This window comes from Notechis scutatus, chromosome Z (genome assembly GCF_049901735.1).
Source record: "Notechis scutatus isolate UNSWTSFEM ecotype Mainland chromosome Z, rNotScu1.2, whole genome shotgun sequence".
Lineage (NCBI taxonomy): Eukaryota > Metazoa > Chordata > Lepidosauria > Squamata > Elapidae > Notechis > Notechis scutatus.
In genome coordinates, this window is record NC_142025.1 from 74555833 (window position 1) to 74576129 (window position 20297).

Sequence of the window (20297 nt, forward strand, 5' to 3'; positions counted from 1 at the left end):
TTAACCGTGTATGATTTGGAATATTTGTTGGACTTTGTTTACCTACATTTTACTATTCAGTGTATCTGTGTGTTGGTTGTGTGTTATTCAACACCACTCTCACTACGTTTCCCTGAGTGCACTCGTTCTCCTAATGGGGAATACCTCAACACTCTACTTTCTAACCATCCATAAAATAAATCATAAATCTTATAATACTCCTCTTTTTGCTCTCTAATTGCCAGAATTAACCTACTCATCTCTGCACATTCCATTATTTTCTTAATCACTTCCTCCTCCATCAGAATTTTTTCATTTTTCCAATTTTGAACAAATACAATTCTAGATGCTGCTAATACATGAATAATCAAATATGTTATTTCTTTACTATAGTTTTCAGATAAATCCCCAATAAGAATATCTCAGGCTTTAAATCTATATGTTGTTTTATCATTTTTTCCAACCATGTGTGTATTTTAGTCCAATATCTTTTAGCTTCTGCACAAGTCCACCAATATGGTAATATGATCCAGGTATCTGGTAACACTTCCAACATTTCGCTGATTTGTCCTTATGATTTATATTGATTGTTTCTAGTATGATTTGATGCTTATTGTACCCTGTGACTATCATTCGTACCTTATGATTCTCAACTCTTGACAAATGTATCTTTTCCTTTATGTATACTGAGAGTATTTACACCAAGACAAATTCTGGTGTGTCCAATCACACTTGGCCAATAAAGTATTATATTCTATTTAAACATCTTTGCCAATCTTGCCGGAGGAAGGTGCCACCTGTAAAACATCTTATATTCTCTTTATAGGCTTTTGATATTGTTAATTTATAATTACTATTCCATAATTTCTGCCATTTATCCAAATCTATCCCATATCCAAAATTTTCCCCCAAAGCAATCATCATTTCTTTAACTTGTTCTTCTTCTAATTTCACTCCTAATAAATAGCCATACATTTTTAAAATCATTTTCTCTTCAGTACCTGTTAAAATTTTATCTAATTCTGTCAATTCTTCATAAAACCCATCTGTCTTAACATCTTTCTCATATCTAGAGTGTATTTGCATATATGAATACCAATTCATAGTCATCCCTTGTTCATCTAATTCTTGTTTTGTTTTGAGTTCACCCTTTTCATTTAAAATATCATATCTAACAATGTGTTCCATTTTAAAAACATTTGGATATACAAGTGCCTCCATTGTTGATAACCAGACTGGTATTTTCAAATAATGTTGTTCCCTTATTTTCTCCTATGTTGACAATAATGCATCTCATACATAATGTTGTCAAAAGTAACCATGTGCCTTACTTTCCTTATACCATAAAAAAGCATGCCACTCCAATTGCAGATCATTCCTTCCAATATTAACAGCCTAGTATTTCTTAAAACAATCTATTCTTTCATCCACATCAATACTATGGCCTGATAATATAATTCCTAATTGGGTAGTCCAAAACCTCCTCTCATTCTAGTATCTTGTAGCAATTTTAATTTAATCCTTTTTCCCCTGCCATATATATTTCAACATCATTTTATTCAAGTCCTCAAAATATTCTTTCCCCAACTTTATCGGGATTTTCTGAAATAGATATATTCTTGGTAATATATTCATTTTGATTGTCGATATTCTTCCTATCAAGGATTGTTGTAGATTTTTCTATTTTTTTTAAGTATGTCACAATCTGTTGTTTTAGTCTATAATAATTATCCTCCTTAAGTGTCCCACATTTGCTGTCAATTGTATCTACAAAGATTTCACTTTTTTGTGATCTGGATATTTAATTGGCCCATCAGTTCTTTCTTTTGCTTTTCAGTTATGTTCTTCACTAAAATCTTAGTTTTTTCTTTGTTTATTTTCAATCCTGCTACTTCCCCATATTCTTCTATCTTTTCTATCAACTTAGGGCCTATTTCTAATAGCTCATCTAATATAAAGGCCAGATCATCTGCAAATGCCTGTAGTTTATATTCTTCATTCTTTATCTTCATTCCCTTCATTTCCTTATTTTTTCTAATGTTTCTATTTAACCCTTCCAAAGTCAGTACAAACAGCAATGGTGACAGAGGATATTTATTTTTATTTTATTTGGTTTGTCAATTGATTACAAGATAATAGGTATAAGTAAAAACATAGTTATGAATACATGGATACATATAAGAAAAATAAAAGAAACAATAGGACAGGGACAGTAGGCATGTTGGTGCGCTTATGCACGTCCCCTACAGACCTCTTAGGAAAGGGGTGAGGTCAATAGTAGACAGTCTAACGTTAAAGTTTTTGGGGTTTGGGGAAGAAACCACAGAGTCAGGTAGAGTATTACAGACATTGACCATTCTGTTGCTGAAGTCGTATTTCCTGCAATCAAGTTTGGTGTGGTTTACCTTGGTATATCTATTGTGTGCTCTTATATTGTTGTGGTTTAACTGAAGTATTCATTGACAGGTAGGACATTGCAATATATAATTTTATGTACTATACTTAGATCGGACCAAAGGCAGCGTAGTTCTAGGTTGTCTAGGTCTAAAATTTCAAGTCTGGTGGCATAAGGTATTCTGCAACGAGTAGATGAGTGGAGAACTCTTCTTGTGAAATATTTCTGGACTTTCTCAACTGTGTTAATATCAGATACGTAATGTGGGTTCCAAACTGATGAGCTGTATTCAAGAATTGGTCTAGCAAATGTTTTGTATGCTCTAGTTAGTAGTGTAGTATTACCAGAGAAAAAGCTACATAAGATTAGGTTAACAACTCTTAATGCCTTTTTGGCTATGTAGTTACAGTGGGCTCTAGCACTTAGATCATTAGAGATGAGTACTCCAAGGTCCTTTACAGAGCTTGGCTCATCAACAAGGTCTTGACTATTCAGCCTGTATTTTATTTTCTGATTTTTTCTGCCAATATGTAAGACAGAGCATTTATTTGTTGAGATTTGAAGTTGCCATTTGTTTGACCATTCTGATACATAGTTGAGGTCTTTTTGAAGGGTAGCAGTATTGTCTGTTGTGTTGAATAGCTTTACATCATCATCAAAGAGAACGCAGTTGCTCTTAATATGATCACAGAGGTCGTTTATGTAGAGTATGAAGAGAGTTGGTCCAAGAACACTGCCTTGGGGGACACCACTGTTGACAGGTACAGAATTTGATATGACACTCCCAATTTTGACCATTTGTTATCTATTTGACAGGAATGCTTCTACCCAGTTATGCAGGTGTCCAGATCCTTTTTTAATGTTAATATTCCCAGTCAAGTCTCTATTTATCATTACTTTTGCTGATGGTTTGTAATATATTGCCTCAATCATTTTAATAAACCTTTCCCCAATACCCATCTCTTCCATTTGCATCAACATAAATTGCCAATTTACATTATCAAACACTTTCTGTGCATCCAAAAATACTAATGCCATTTGCTTCTCTGGATGTGCTTCATAATATTCCAGTGTGTTCAATATTATCCTCATATTATCTTTTATTTGTCTCTTGGGCAAGAAACCATTTTGATCTGTATGTATAAAACAATTTAAATATCTTTTTAGTCTTTCTTCCATAATTGAGGGAAATCTTTTATAGTCTGCATTCAGCAGAGATATTGGTCTATAGTTTTTTATCTGTTGTAAATCTGAGTTTTCTTTTGGTATAAGAGCAATATATGCCTCTGTCCATGAATTGGGTATTTTTGCCTTTGTCAATACCTCATTCATTACCTCTAACATCAAAAAAATGTATCAAAAAATTCTTGTAATATCTTATATAGTTCTGCTGGTAGTCCATCAGGGCCAGGAACTTTCCAGTGTTTTGCCTATTTATCGTCTCTGTCAATTCCATCATTGTTATTTTCCCTTCTAACATTGACTTAATTTCATCTGTTATTTTAGGTAATTCTGCATCTTGGAAATATTGTTTAACTTTTCTTCTTCAATTATCTCTTGATCATATAATTTCTCATAGTACATTTGTACTATTTCTTTCTTTTCTTCATTCTCATAACAAACAGTTCCATTCTCATCTATTAGTTGCAGTATCCTTTTTTGCTCCCTCTCCTTTTTCAATTTATATGCTAGCCATCTTCCTGGTTTATTTGCATTTTCAAAGAAATTCTGTTTAGCTCTCCTAATTTTTTGTGCCACTTCTTCATTTTCTATTAGCCCCAACTTGTGCTTGACTATATCCATTAGTCTTTTAAGATTCTTTTGTTACAGATATCTTTGTAGTTCTTTCTCTAATTTCTTATAATCCTCTTCTAGTATCTGCTGTGCTTGTCTTTTTTAATATTCCTTCTTGTATAAGTTATAATCAGTCCTCTGATATAAGCCTTCATAGAATTCCATACATTTTGTAGTGAAGTTTCCTCTTTTTTATTTTCTTTAAAGAATAAAGCCAATTTTTTTTCTATATTTTTTAGGAATTTTTGTTCCTTCAAGATTGAATTATTCAAAGTTCATCTTGGTCTTTTCTTTTGTCTCTTCCACTTGACTCATATAGGATTGTGGTCTGTCTGAGTACTTGTTTCAATGTTTATTTCTTGTACATTTGAGATCAATTCTGTTGACATCCAAAGCATATTACTTCCTGATCATGATAAATATCTATTTGAATAAAATGTATATTGTCTATTCTTGGTATTCAGTTGTCTCCAAACATCTTGAATACTTAGTTCCTCTGCCATCTAGAAAAAAAGATTTCAGTAGTGTCCTTCTGTTTTTTAATTTATTTTCTGTGTTTTGTAGTCCCACTTTGTATCCAGTATCGCATTAAAGTCTCCTAGAATACATATTTATTGATTATTTATTTATTTTTATTTATTTGATTTGCCAATTGTTTACAAGATAATAAGTATAAGTGTATACATAGTTGTGAATACATGAAATGGGTACATATAAGAAAAATAAAGAAGAATAAGAGAAACAATAGGACAGGGACGGTGAGGCACGTTGGTGCGCTTATGCACGCCCCCTACAGACCTCTTAGGAAAGGGGTGAGGTCAATAGTAGACAGTCTAAGGTTAAAGTTTTTGGGGTTTGGGGAAGAAACTACAGAGTCGGGTAGAGTATTCCAGACATTGACCACTCTATTGCTGAAGTCGTATTTCCTGCAATCAAGTTTGGTGCGGTTAACCTTGAGTTTGTATCTATTGTGTGCTCTTGTGTTGTTATGGTTGAAGCTGAAGTATTCATTGACAGGTAGGACATTGCAATGTATGATTTTATATACCATGCTTAAATCAGACCGAAGACGGCGTAATTCAAGGTTTTCTAGTTCTAGAATTTCAAGTCTGGTGGCATAAGGTATTCTACAACGAGTAGAGGAGTGGAGAACTCTTCTTGTGAAATATTTCTGGACTTTCTCAATTGTGCTAATATCAGATACGTAATGTGGGTTCCAGACTGATGAACTGTATTCGAGTATTGGTCTAGCAAATGTTTTGTATGCTCTGGTTAGTAGTGTGATATTACCAGAGAAAAAGCTACGTAGGATTAGGTTAACAACTCTTAATGCCTTTTTGGCTATGTAGTTGCAGTGGGCTCTAGCACTTAGATCATTAGAGGTGAGTATTCCAAGGTCCTTTACAGAGCTTGGGTCATCAACAAGATCTTGACTATTCAGCTTGTATTTTATTTTCTGATTTTTTTGCCAATATGTAAGACAGAGCATTTATTTGTTGAGATTTGAAGTTGCCATTTGTTTGACCATTCTGATACATAGTCAAGATCTTTTTGTAGGGTAGCAGTATTGTCTGTGGTATTGAACAGCTTTCCATCATCAGCGAAAAGAACGCAATTGCTCTTAATATGATCACAGAGGTCATTTATGTAGAGTATGAAGAGAGTTGGTCCTAGAACACTGCCTTGGGGGACACCACTATTGACAGGTACAGAATTTGATAGGACGCTCCCAATTTTGACCATTTGTTGTCTGTTTGCCAGGAATGCTTCTATCCAGTTATTCAGTTGTCCAGAGATACCATAGGATTTTATTTTAGGAGTAGTTTGTCGTGTACCACTGAATCAAAGGCTTTACAGAAGTCTATGTAGATTGCGTCTATTGCTTTGCCCTGGTCAAGTTGTGTCGTCCATATGTTTTTGCAGTGTAAGAGTTGCAGATTACAGGATAGTTTTTCTGAAACCAAATTGTTTATTGAGAGTAGGTTGTTTGTCTCTAAGTGGAGGATGATGGATTGGTTAATAATTGATTCCATGACTTTACAGGTGACGCAGCATAAAGAGATTGGTCTGTAATTTTCAACTAGGCTTGGGTCTCCCTTTTTGAAGATGGGGATGACTGTGGCTTGTGACCATAGCTTAGGCAAGGAGCTGGTCCTGAAAGATTTTTCAAAGATTATGCTTAGAGGTTTGGCTATGGCAGTGGATAGCTTTTTTAAGAAGTAGGCACATATTCCATATATTGTCATATTCCAGTTCTATTATTTTCTTGTGTAGTTTTTTTTATAAAACAACTCTTGCTTATCATTTGGTGCATACAGGTGAAACTTGAAAAATTAGAATATTGTGCAAAAGTTCATTTATTTCAGTAATGCAACTTAAAAGGTAAAACTAATATATTAGATAGACTCATTACATGCAAACCAAGATAGTTCAAGCCGTGATTTGTCATAATTGTGATGATTATGGCTTACAGCTCATGAAAACCTCAAATCTACAATCTCAGAAAATTAGAATATTACATGCAATCAATAAAACAAGGATTGTACATAGAACAATATCTGACCTCTGAAAAGTATAAGCATGCATATGTACTCAGTACTTGGTGCGGGCCCCTTTTGCAGCAATTACTGCCTCAATGTGCCATGGCATGGAAGCTATCAGCCTGTGGCACTGCTGAGGTGTTATGGAAGACCAGGATACTTCAATAGCGGCCCTCAGCTCTTCTGCATTGTTCTGTCTCATGTCTCTCATCTTTCTCTTGGCAATGCCCCACAGATTCTCTATGGGGTACAGGTCAGGCAAGTTTGCTGGCCAATCAAGCACAGTAATCCCACGGTCATTGAACCAGGTTTTGGTGCTTTTGCAGTGTGGGCAGGTGCCAAGTCCTGCTGGAAAATGAAGTCAGCATCCCCATAAAGCTCATTTGTGGAAGGAAGCATGAAGTGCTCCAAAATCTCCTGGCAGACAACTGTGTTGACCCTGGACTTAATGAAGCATGGTGGACCAACACCAGCAGATGACATGGCTCCTCAAATCAACACAGACTGTGGAAACTTCATACTGGACTTCAAGCATCTTGAAGTGTGCCTCTCCATTCTTCCTCCAGACTCTGGGTCCTTGGTTTCCAAATGAGATGCAAAAGTTGCTCTCATCAGAAAAGAGGACTTTGGACCACTGAGCAACAGACCAGTTCTGTTTTTCTTTAGCCCAGGTAAGACGCTTCTGACGTTGCTTGTTGTTCAGGAGCAGCTTGACAAGAAGAATATGACATTTGAAGCCCATGTCCAGGATCCATCTGTGTGTGGTGGCTCTTGATGTACTGACTCCAGCTTCAGTCCACTCCTTGTGAAAGTCCCCAACACTTTTGAATGGCCTTTTCCTGACAATCCTCACCAGGCTGCGGTCATCCCTGCTGCTTGTGCACCTTTTTCTTCCACACTTTCCCCTTCCACATAACTTTCTATTAATGTGCTTTGATACAGCACTTTGGGAACATCCAACTTCTTTTGCAATTACCTTTTGAGGCTTTCCCTCCTTATGGAGGGTGTCAATGATAGTTTTCTGCACAACTGTCAGATCAGGAGTCTTTCCCATGATTGTGATTCCTACTGAACCAGACTGATAGACCATTTAAAGGCTCAGGAACCCTTTGCAGGTGTTATGGCTTAATTAGCTGATTAGAGTGGGACACTTTGAGCCTAGAATATTGAACCTTTTCACAATATTCTAATTTTCTGAGGTTGTTGATTTGGGATTTTCATGAGCTGTAAGCCATAATCATCTCAATTATGACACATCACCGCTTGAACTATCTTGCTTTGCATGTAATGAGTCTATCTCATATATTAGTTTCACCTTTTAAGTTGCATTACTGAAATAAATGAACTTTTGCACGATATTCTAATTTTTCGAGTTTCACCTGTATATTGCAATTAAAAGTATCTTTTGATTATTGTCTATTATTCCCATCATCAATATCCTCCCTTCTTCATTTGTAAAGATTAATTTAGCTTTTATTGTATTCTTAATATACAGTATAAGACTACTCCTCTTTTATTTTGTTGCACCAATGATGCATACAAATTACCAAGTCTTGGAGAGTCCAATATTTGTACATGCTGTTTTTTAATATGTATTTCTTGTAAGCATATTATATCTAATATTTGTACATGCTGTTTTTAATATGTACTTCTTGTAAGCATATTATATCTAATTTTATTTTTTCTAATTTGTGAAATGTCTTTTTCCTTTTGATTGCCAAATTCAGTCCACTTATGTTTATAGACATTAATTTCTTCTCTTCTGCCATTATTTAAACTTTATATATAGGATTTATGGCTCTCGTTGTCCTTCATTCTCTTAGCTCTTTTGGTTCCACCCTTCCACCAATTGCTCCTTCTCTTTTTCCTTCTTCTCTTTTTTCTTTATCCCTTTCTTCAACCATCTCCTCTCAAAGTTTAATTATTTCTCCAACTTTTATTCTCTCTTCTTCTTTTCCTCTGAAGTATTAATCATAAAATTGCTCTGCTTTCTCTGTTGAGTCCAATCTATGTCTTTGTACATGCCAGATGAACATCAAAACTTATGGAATTAGCTATCTATAATTCACTCCTTTCTTAATTAGAATCTTTGTCAAGAATTGGTATTCTCTTCTCACGTCTCTCACTCTTCTCGGTACTTGTTTTAAGACTGTGATCACCTTCCCTTTATATTTCAATGGGTCATCCCTTGCTTTCTGTAATATTTCTGTTTTAATTGCCTTCTTAATTAATCTCACATGTACTTCTCTAGGTAACTTATTTCTCATTGCATATCTGGTGTACACTTGGAATACTTCAATTCTAACCATCATTCTTTCTTTTGGTATTTCCATAGCTTCTGCTAATATTTTTGTCATTATCTCTGCAAGATTTTCTCCTTTTTCTTCCTCCACATTTTGGAATCTTAGATAAAAATCAGCTCAATTCATCTCTAACAAAATCATTGTCTTTCCTTTGTCTTTTTGTGCCTTAGCCACTCTACTCACCACAGCTGCCCATGAAGTAAGGCACTCAGCTGAAAGGCTGCCTCAGGGTGGACATGGCAAGGTTCAGTTGCCTTTTGGGCCTGTCTCTCACCATCCTTCCCTGCTTGGCTGTTTTGCAAAGGGCCAGACAGCAGGTAGTGTCAAATAAGGACAGGCCATGGCAGCTACCTTCCAAACAGCTTCAGCTGTGAAGGGAAGCAGGAAAAGTTCAGCCAAGTCATCTCCTCCTTCTTGGCCTGAAACATACACACAGAGCAAACACACACATCTCATGGCACTGGAGGGACTCGCCCACATGCTGTCTCCTCACAGAAGGTCCTGGAGTGCATCATGAAATTCAGCCTCTTGGCACTCTGGGGTGTGGGCGAGTCCCTCTGGCACCATGAGATGTGTGCATGTTTCTCTGTGTGTATGTTTAAGGCCAAGAAGGAGGAGACGACTTCTTGCCATCCGGCCCTGTGCAAAGGCAGCCACCTAAAAAACTGGTTTGACTCTCCCAGTCCTAGTCACTCCACAAGCTAAAGCCAGGTAGTGCGGGGAGTGGGGGATGAAGAAAGTGGTGGTCATGGGTGAAAAAGCAGGGAGAGTGAGTAAGCAGCCTCTGAAGGAGGGGAATGGGGCAGAGGTAAGTGAGATGATCTGGAGAAGGGTGAGACTGTGGTGAAAACATGTGGAAGCAAACGTGGTGAGCGGGGTATCTTTCAGAAAGGCAGGATGCATGGGTCCATGGCCTGAACATTGTGGCTTGTTTTGTAGGATCTGGAACTTAGCAGGATCTTCTGTTTTAGAAATTAGTTGCGCCCCTTGCCCTGAAGGAAATTTTTCTTTGAAGCCAAGCACTGCTTCATCTCTCCAATTGGCCTTTGTATTCCCTACCATGGCCAGCTTTTTGCTGGTCCAAGCTAAGGAACTTGAGTTTACTTCATGAATCTCACTCTGCTGGCTTTCTGTCCTTCCCCCCTCCTGCTCATTTAAATTTCTCATCTTTCCCCAGGCTCTAGACTCAATTTAGTGAGCAAAGCAGATGCGTGAGGTGGGGAGGGAAGAGCTGGGGTTGGCTTGGGATTGAATCTTGGCCATCACATTGGAGGTTTCATTAAAAGTCCTTTTAAAAAAGTGTGGCTATCCCCTTCACACGGGATCGCCTGGCAGTGAGGAGGAAGAAGGAGAAGGGGGCAGCTGCTAGCAGAGAGGGGAATACTTCTGGAACAAGAGGAGCCAGGAAGAGAGAAGGCAATGAAACATGCAAGAGCAGAGGCAGGAGAGCAAAACAAGTGAGTGAGTGGTCTGCTAGCTGGGTGACCTTATTGTTCTCCCTCGCTCCCAAGGGAGCCAGGTAGCACCCAGCTCCTTGCGTGAGAAGCAACCGAAGGATCTTCTTGCCACGAGTGCCATCCTCATTCAGATTCCCCACCTCCCTCTAGTGGCCCTCAGCCAAGTGCAGCTGCCCCACCAACTGAGGAGAGAAGCGGACTAGCTTAGGCAACACCAACACAACCTGCGCCCAAAATCTTTCATCTTGAAATGTTTCTTACAAGTGATCTCAAAGGGAGGAGTGAAGTAGGCTCCTTAAACAAAAAATTCTCATTAGGGGTAGTCCTCAACTTACGGCCACAACTGAGCCAAAATTTCCATTGCTAAGCAAGATTTAAGTGAGTTTTGTTATTTTAATTGCCACTATTAAGTGATGTTCAGTAATAGCAAATAAATAGAGATTGTATCTTGTTGAGGCCTTTGAGGCAAGTGGCCAGGAGGCATAACTGCTACATAATATGACCTTAAATGTGTGGTGAGTGATGTTCAGTTGATTACACCCAGTCACATGACCATCAACCATGCCTACCCAGCCGGTCATTAGGGCAGAGAACAGGTTGTTAAATTATTTGAATCCCACCACTGCAGAAGAGCTTATATTCACTCATAGCCACTGACCTTTATATACTACTATTGTATTATAGCCATTACATAATGATGATAACTTTTCCACTATATTACCACTCTATTCCTTTGAATGACTCATGTCCAGACACATAACAGGTTTTTTGAACTATTTAAGCTCACTTATTCTAAGAATATCTATTTGCTGTTATTCATTTCTTGCTTGGACAATTTTAAATCTTCCTTGGTTTGTGGTTTTCATCTTATTTCACTTTGTTTAAATACTTTATGTGTAACTTTTCATTTATTTTTTAAGACTTTTACCATTTTTCAACTTTTATATGTTATTTTACATGGCTGAAGGCCACTCATACAGAAATAAATGGCTTTAAATTAATATCTGAGATCTGTAACTCAGGTATTGTAAGCATAGCAAGAATTTTTGCTTCATAAATAATTGCATGTTACTCAGTATTACAGCTGGCCCTCAAGGTGAAAGAAAAACTTTAAAAAGCGAAGCAACAAACAAATATTTTGCAGAACCTTGCTGATATTTTCTGATTATTTAAGACTAGATGCACTTTCTTTAATTGATTTAAATGGTGTGACTTTAGCATAACTCCATTCTTTAATATTAATGTGCAGGAGAACTTTAAACTGTGAATTGAGTGATAGTTTCACAGAGAGTCGTCACATCCTAACCAAAGCTTATTAGAACCTCCTGAATTCAATGTGATTCCATCCAGTTTTTATTTATTTAATGACTATATCCAAATACTTTTTTTTCATGAAACAAGAATGTTTTACAGGTGTAGCAGTAGTTTCTTCTTTATTTTAAAATCACTAGAAAGCAGAACTATTGTCATTTGATTACAAACACATGAACCCTTGGTTCATTTTGTATGTGTTTTGAATTGTAAGTCAGCTACAATTTCAATTCCCCTTCTTGCAAAGTGGACTTTAAAAAAAACACTAATGTATATTGAAAGACTACTCTAAATGAAGACCACGAGAAAGAGAGCGAAAAGAGGAATGGGATAGTTAAAATAGGGGTTTATCATTTATATATTTATAAAGAATGTTTGTATTATTTGTATAACTTTTTAATATTTACAAAATCCTTTTAAGTGGTTAATAAATAAGGCATTGTAGAACAGATAATAGAAAAGAGGGGAAACTATGTACATTAGAGAGTTTATTTTAAATTACAAATACTATGTAGCCCTTGTTTCAATTTGTAATTTTATTATGTGCATATTTAAATGGAAAATATAAATAAACCAAAATGGTTTCTGTTAATACAGAATAAAATAACCTGAGAAAAGGTGGACAGGTTTTTCTTGTTGAGGCAATGCTGCAAAACTAGGTTCTACTGCAGTTAGGAGATTTGATTTCTAACAGCCGAATTATTTTCCACTGAGAAGTTCTTCCTTGCTGAGTCCTATTGAAATAAACAGGATCTGGGTTACTGTTAATTTGGAGTTGAATCTTAGGCCAATCAATTATGATCTGTTTCTTAATTGCAACTAAAGATCTTTAAACTTTTGTAAACAATTCATGTATTAAAAAAAGGTTGCTGAACACATGAGGACATATTATGTAGCATTTAATTTGTTATCTTAAAACTACTCCAGGGGATTTTATAGAATAGAATAGAGTAGAGTAGAGTAGAGTAGAATAGAATAGAATAGAATAGAATAGAATAGAATAGAATAGAATAGAATAGAATAGAATAGAATAGAATTCTTTTATTGGCCAAGTGTGATTGGACACACAAGGAATTTGTCTTGGTGCAAATGCTCTCTGTATACATAAAAGAAAAGATACATTCGCTGAGAGTCAAGAATCATAAGGTACAACGCTTAATGATAGTCATAGGGTACAATAAGCAGTATAATCATACCAGGAAACAGTCCATATAAATCATAAGGATACAAGCGAAAGGTTACAGTCATACAGTCACAAGTGGGAGGGGATGGAAAATAAGGAGTGATAAGAAGATTAATAGTAGTGCAGACTTTGTAAATAGTTGGACAGTGTTGAGGGAATTATTTGTTTAGCAGAGTGATGGCGTTCAGGAAAAAAACTGTTCTTGTATCTAGTTGTTCTGGTGTGGAGTGCTCTATAGCGTCTTGAGGGAAGGAGTTGAAACAGTTTATGTCCGGGATGTGAGAAGTCTATAAATATTTTCACAGCTCTCTTTTTGACTCATGCAGTATACTGGTCCTTGATTGAAGGCAGGTTGGTAGTAATTGTTTTTTCTGCAGTCCTAATTATCCTCTGAAGTCTGTGTCTGTCCTGTTGGGTTGCAGAACCAAACCAGACAGTTATAGAGGTGCAGATGACAGACTCAATAATTCCTCTGTAGAACTGTATCAGCAGCTCCTTGGGCAGTTTGAGCTTATTGAGTTGACTCAGAAAGAATATTATTTGTTGTGCTTTTTTGATGACGTTTTTGATGTTAGGTGTCCATTTTAGGTCATGTGATATAATAGAACCTAGAAATTTGAAGGTCTCTACTGTTGATATAGTGTTGTCTGGTATTGTAAGAGGTGGCAGTATGGGAGGGTTTCTTCTTAAGTCTACCACCATTTCTATGGTTTTGAGTATTTTAAATTACCCCAGGGGATTTTATCACACTAACGTCTTTTGAAATGATAATCTGTGATTAACAACAGTACATTTTTAACATATGTTACTAGGTTTCTGGCATGTTTACAACTTTAGCAAAAATACTGTTGAAGTTTCTATCATGATTTTTTTTTTTTTTTTTTTTTGCTTTTGAAAGTCTTCTGGTTCAATTGTTCACAATTTTATGGGTTTCTAGCAAAATATATTTTGTTAAGGAAAAGAATAGATTCTTTTTTATGACAAGTGTATATTTTCTTGAACTGCCTATTGACTATTCTATTTTTTTCCAGGTTTTCTTCAGCGGTCATTCCAGGGCTGTATGCAGTTTATTCATGTGGATGATCAATTGGTGGATTTACATGCAATAGAGCAAAGAAAGTTGGGAAGTTTTGCCAATATTAGCATTGATATGTGTGCCATTATTGATCGGTAAGCAGTAAGTAAGGTGGATGATAATTATATAATAAAATAATTTGGAAATCAGTATTGTTTTTCTAAATTTATTATTTAATTAACTGTTACCATGGGTAACTACATTTGCAATAAGCATCAAGAGACTTGTCTATTTAGTAGTAATTACTAAATGATGCATAGCAATGAGATCACACCTTTTCAACAACCATCCTTTGCCATCTGGAATAATACCACTTTTCTAATTTCTTAATATGATTCTTTTAGCCATCCTTATGTTTGATCCAACCAAAATTAATGATAAACAATTATTATCTTGATAGCAGTCCTGATTGCATGTTTGCACTAACTTGATAAGATCTCATGAATGAAGGAATGCTCTTATGTATCAATACATCAGTACTTTTGGTGGAGGGATTTTAAGAACATTGCAAAAAGGTGGCTATGCATCATCTATAAATATAGTCGGTTGTTCGGTTTGTTATGGAAATTTCCAAGTATTAAGTTTCACCCATTTGATAATGCGAGTATAAAATGATATGAATTTCAGATATTTGATTTGAGTCAGATTAGCTGTTCTTATGATATTGCTAGTAGCATTTTTTGGTTTAGAATCATCATAATTATGTATTCTATATGAATGAATTACTAGAAAGGCTATAAATGTTGGGGGATGGGTTTAATGCTTAAGAATAAGAATTGTTTTCTGCTGGAATGTTGTTAACAAATGTTAATGAAAACATATATTTCTTTCAGTTGAATTTGGAGATTTTAAGTTAGATTAAATATATGAAATATTTTATTAATTTTTTTCACAAAACTAAGACACCTACTTACCATAGAAGTTACATGGTTGCCAATGATCAATATTGCTGTTCAGACAGCAGCTCATCTTATATCAATGCCTCTTTTATTTTCACTGACATACTAAGTTAATCAAATCTTTATTATGGTAAAAGACTATCACAGACAAACTGGCTTCATTGTCATAGCCCAGATGCTCTGGTTATATATAAGAATTGTCATCCAGCACATTGCACAGCAGTTATTATTCACAAATAATCCCTCCCAGAAGCCTAGTTCTTTCCAAGCAGAATATATATGGATTTTTATCCCTGGGATGGAGTGTCAAAATGCTACAATGTTTGTAGGAAAATTTCTGAATAGGTCATTATAAATTATATTTAAAATATTTCTATGTTGATGAAAATCTGGCAGTGAACTTTCAGAATGTACAAAATAGAAAGAATGTTAAAATAAAGTGAAATATTAGCTATCATATTTCTTTACATCTTGATATTATTAATGGTATTTTCTACAACTCATTATCTATTAGATCATTGTTTCAGAGATATTTCCTTATCATAGCAGAGCAATAGAATGACCATGAACAGGAAAAAAAAATCAGTGGGAACAAAAGTTCCAACTACCTATTGGCTTCCCCATTGATTTTTCTTGTGGAAACTTGGCAGTGAGCATTGGAAATCCTTCCTTTCTTCCTTCCCTTTCTTCCTCCTTTGCTCCTTTGTGCCTTCCATCCTTTCCTTTCCTTTCCCTTCCCTTCCCCAAAAGCAGATAATTGGCTGCTGCTAATGGGGGGGTGGAGCAAGGATTGTATATAAGTATAGGTTCTTATGGACTTGTGGGAACCTGTCAGGAATGTTAAAAATGCAGAACATGTGCCTGCAGCTTATCATTACTGCTGTGTGCAATGCTGTGCGCTGAAGCAGTAGTAGCACTTAAAGAAGCCACATCATTCCCAAATTTCATTCCCTCAGGAGTTGTGACTCCCAAATTTTGAACATTTTCTGAAAATCAGCTGAGTTGAGGTACCTTGATTAGGAAAAAAAATACAATATGCACCATTTCACTCAACCTAAAGGTTAAGAGTGATGCACATATGGAACATAAGAGTGATGCACATATGGAAACTTTGTTTTCTTTATCAGAAAAGTTTATTGATCTAAACTGTAGGGTTGCTGGCATATATTTGCAGCAATGTTTAAAATAATAAAGTATGCCAGGAGCAAAGAAAGAAGAAAATTATCTGTAGATACATTGTAAGTTATACAATTGTACAGTGGAAATCCAACTTTTAACTCACAACTCTTCTAAAGTTATACTTGTAAAGCTGTCTGATGGCTAGTCAGAAATCTTTTCTGAAAGAAAATGAATAAAAACTAGAAAAGAAAAGCCTGAGCTATGAACTATAAACATTTGATTCAACTGACATCTTAGCTATAAAATTGCATGCCATGGGCAAAATGTTCTTTCAGCTTCTATCTCTAATATGAAAATAATATAATAGTACTGGACTTCTTTACAGGGTTTTGTGAATTAGTTCTAAGATTTAAACAAACTGCTTGGAATATTGCAAAATATATCATCAATTCTGTGTAATATCAGGAAATTAGGTTGTAAAGTAAATTAGAAAAAGCATATTGCTGATATTAAGGAATACTCTAGATAATTAACTAATAGGCCATCTTCCACTGTTTTCCAAGCTCAAGAATTATTAGGGCTGGAAATGTCAGTCATAAAAAATAGACAAGCTGAAATTCAAGGATGCAGGCAAGCTACTCAATAAATAATGGACAACCTTAGATTAATATATGTGGCATCAACAATATAAGCAATTTTATAGAAACATAAAAATGAGAAGTCTTCTTCTGTCAGAGCAGTTTTCCCTAGTCCAAGTTTTTGTGTTCTAGAATAACCAGCTAGATATTCCAATCAAACTCACAATCCAGCCATGAAGTTAGTGGTTACCTTTCAATTAAGTCACTTGAGTCTCTCTAGTAGCCTAGTAAATCCAATTGTTTGATGATTATACTCAGGGATGGGATTCACATTTCTTAACAACCGGTTCTGTGGGCATGGCCTAATTTGTGGATGTGGCTTGGTGGTCATGTGACTGGGTGGTGTGGCTTGCTGACTGGGCATGGCTTGGTGGTCACATGACTGGGTGGACATGGCTTTCATGTAAATATTGTAAATATTTATGTAAATATTGATATTTTTTTATAAAAAAGAGCAACTTTTACCCAAATTCAGGCAAAACAGGTAGGCAGATTGAGTTGCTCCCAGAATCACAGATTCACTTAGAGATCTATCATTCTGCAATCTGCTACCTGAGTCTGCACTAAAAAATAGAAGCTTTAGTCCTAAGGAAGGTTCAGCTCTGCTTTTAGATTAGCTAGAAAGCAAGAAATCCAATGATTTCCTGTTTCTAGCTAATCTAAATCTCCTGGCACAGCTGATAGTAGGAACAGCTGATGGTCGGAAAATAAAAGGAAAAATAGCAACTTACCAAAAATTAGGCTAATGCAGGCAAGTTGGATGGTATGCATGCCAGGTAAGGAGTGAGTGGGTAGGGCGGGGTGGGGCGGGGCCAGCCAGTGGTGCAATTTGCCAGTTGTCCAAACTGGGCAGAATCATAACAACTGGTTCTATGGAACCAGACTGACCAGGTAGAATCCCACTCCTGCTTCAAATTAACAACAGAAAAATAAAAATTAATTAATTAATGAAGTGTAATGTGAAGATAATGAATTTAGCACAACTTAACCTTCAAGTGAGCTCAAATTTCCTTAGAGTAAGCATGCATCATATGTTTGAATGACACTTTGGGCAAGATAAACTTTATACCTCTTTTGTGCATCAAAACCTCAGAAATTCTTTTTACATTTTTAATTTTGTGGATATGGCAAATTACCTGTAAATATTTGGGCTATTCTAGTAATGATGTGGAACCTGTTAAAAATGAATAAATTTTCCTCTTCTATTTTATTCTTTATATTATGGGTGTAGAAATTAAAATAATAATGGGATATACAGTATATTAGCATCAATGGCTGGTTACTATTATGCCAATAATACTATGGAGAATAATCCTTGAATATTATCCCTTTCTATAGCAAATAAGAATCTCCCTTTCCAGTATAAGGTTTTATTCAAATGTTATGTGTGAACCATTGAATCTGTTTCTGCATGCTTTCTAGAAATGTTTTTTCATGGTTATCCTGCCATTAATACCATTTTTACTTCAAACTTGAATTATATGTGAATACTGCTGTTTTATAGTAGAAATCCAAATCAGGCTATGAGGTAGTGATAAAGCTTTATCATTATTACTTGAGTAAAAATAATCGTGGAAAATAGATACTCAAAATTGCATTTCACTATATTTTGAATCCCAGAAGCATATTTTTGTGCTATCGCAACATCACTGGCAAGGTCATTTTTTCTCTTAACTTTATCTTGTTGACAAATCAGACAAGGTTAATGTCGATATATTTTTCTAAATGGTAGTAAAGGTGCTTACCTCCCACTCTGAAGGTTGAGAGTTCAATCCTAGGTAGCGGCAGATATTTCTCTCTTATACTACAAACTCCAAATAGGCATCAGGAAGGGCATCCTGCCAGTAAATTCTCAGCTCCATCCAGTCACCTCAACTTTACTTCAAATTAAGAGATTATAGGATCATAAAAAGGGTGTGTGTGTGTCTGTGTCTGTGCCTGTGTGTGTGTGTGTGTATTTTTTCTTAAGTTTTTGCGGGTATCTATATGTATGGTATTCAGCTTTGTTCGGGTGTTTTCCCACATCATTGTAGTTGTGCTTTTAAAGTTGTAGCAACATTTCGGCAGAATCTCATCTGCCATCATCAGGCTTCTGTATTGTGTTCGTCTGTGAGTCAGAATTTCACAGCCGTTTCTGTTTTAAATTTGGTGCTAGCCTACTGCTGTGCCAGAATGGTTTTTTCTTCATCCTGATTGGTTGGGAGTCTTGGTCTGTGTTTATTGGTCTTAGAGTTTGCTGTGTTCTGCTTGATTGGTGTTTCTAATATCCTCTGTCTGTTTTGTAGCATTTTTGGGGGTCTTGATTGGCTGGCAACATTATGTTTCCTGTATTGGAGGCTTTTAGTGTGGCTTGGCTCCGAGCAAATGGACGGCTATCATTTATTAGGAAGCTAGGTTTCATCTGGGTGCCTGGTTGGGGTGTGTTTGAGCTGGAGGTATCAGGGGGGCTCTGTTTGTGCCCAGGTGTTTGCCTGGCTAGTTGTGTGGAGATTTGTGAGGATATCTCACAACAAAACTCACAAGGCCATTACACAGCCCATTATACCAACATCAACTCCATCAACCAATCAAGAGGCAGCAGTGCAGCCAACCAGCCCAGCACATCAGCCCCCCCACCAGTATTTATAGAGAGACGGCAGTTCTGATCACACACTGCTTGCACTGGCATGAAGCCGAAAGCACCAGCCTGAGGATGGCGAGTGGGACCTTGCCGAAACGTCACCAAGATACTCTTAATCTTACATAGGAAAAGACCCGAACACACCTATATATATATATATATATATATATATATATATATATATATATATATATGTATGTATGTATGTATGTATGTATGTATGTATGTATATGTATATGTATATGTATATACATATGTATATACATATGCATATACACATACACACACACATATATGTACATACATACATATATACATATACATATACATATACATATACATATACATACATACACACACACACACACACACACACACACACACACACACACACACACACACACACACACACACACTGTTTCTCCAACAATACGGCCTCCCCCAATAGGAAGTCCCAGCATGTTTTATAGGCATGAAATGAAATTAAGCCCCTCCCCCAAAATTAAGGCCTATATTAAAACATGCGAAATGGGGGAATGGTGGGGCGCTGCCATTAGAAAGTACTTTTGTTGCACACCCGGATATGGTGCTGCCTGCATTGACCCCGATACGAAGTGCCCCACCAACGCCGAGGTCAACATCCAAGCTGTCGCTGCCCGCCCGCCCAAACATGCAAGGGGGAATTAAGTCACCCGAAAAGACGGCCTAGCCATTTTTTGGGCTCAAAAAAAAATAAGACCCGGCCTTATTATATGAGAAACACGGTATATATATATGCAGGTCTTGACGTGTTCTGGTCTTTTTCCATGTAAGATTATCTTGGTGACGTTTCGACGAGGTCCCACTTGCCATCTTCAGGCTGGTGCTTTCGGCTTCGTGCTGGTGCGAGCAAAGCGTGATTGGAGCTGCCGTCTCTCTATAAATACTGGTGGGGAGTTGAAGCTAGCCTAACCAAAATTAACCCAGATGTAGCCAATAAAATCA

General features: G+C 36.3%; 1 protein-coding gene across 2 annotated transcripts in view; it reads left to right on the forward strand.

Annotated features, from left to right (window-relative positions):
* Positions 1–20297, forward strand: part of CNTNAP2 (contactin associated protein 2) — a 1285310-nt gene that overhangs the window by 865465 nt on the left and 399548 nt on the right. For both annotated transcript variants that reach the window (XM_087946425.1, XM_087946426.1), the window contains one exon: positions 13994–14132. In XM_087946425.1, coding sequence (XP_087802551.1) covers positions 13994–14132 — 139 coding nt within the window. The remainder of the gene's footprint in view (positions 1–13993; positions 14133–20297) is intronic.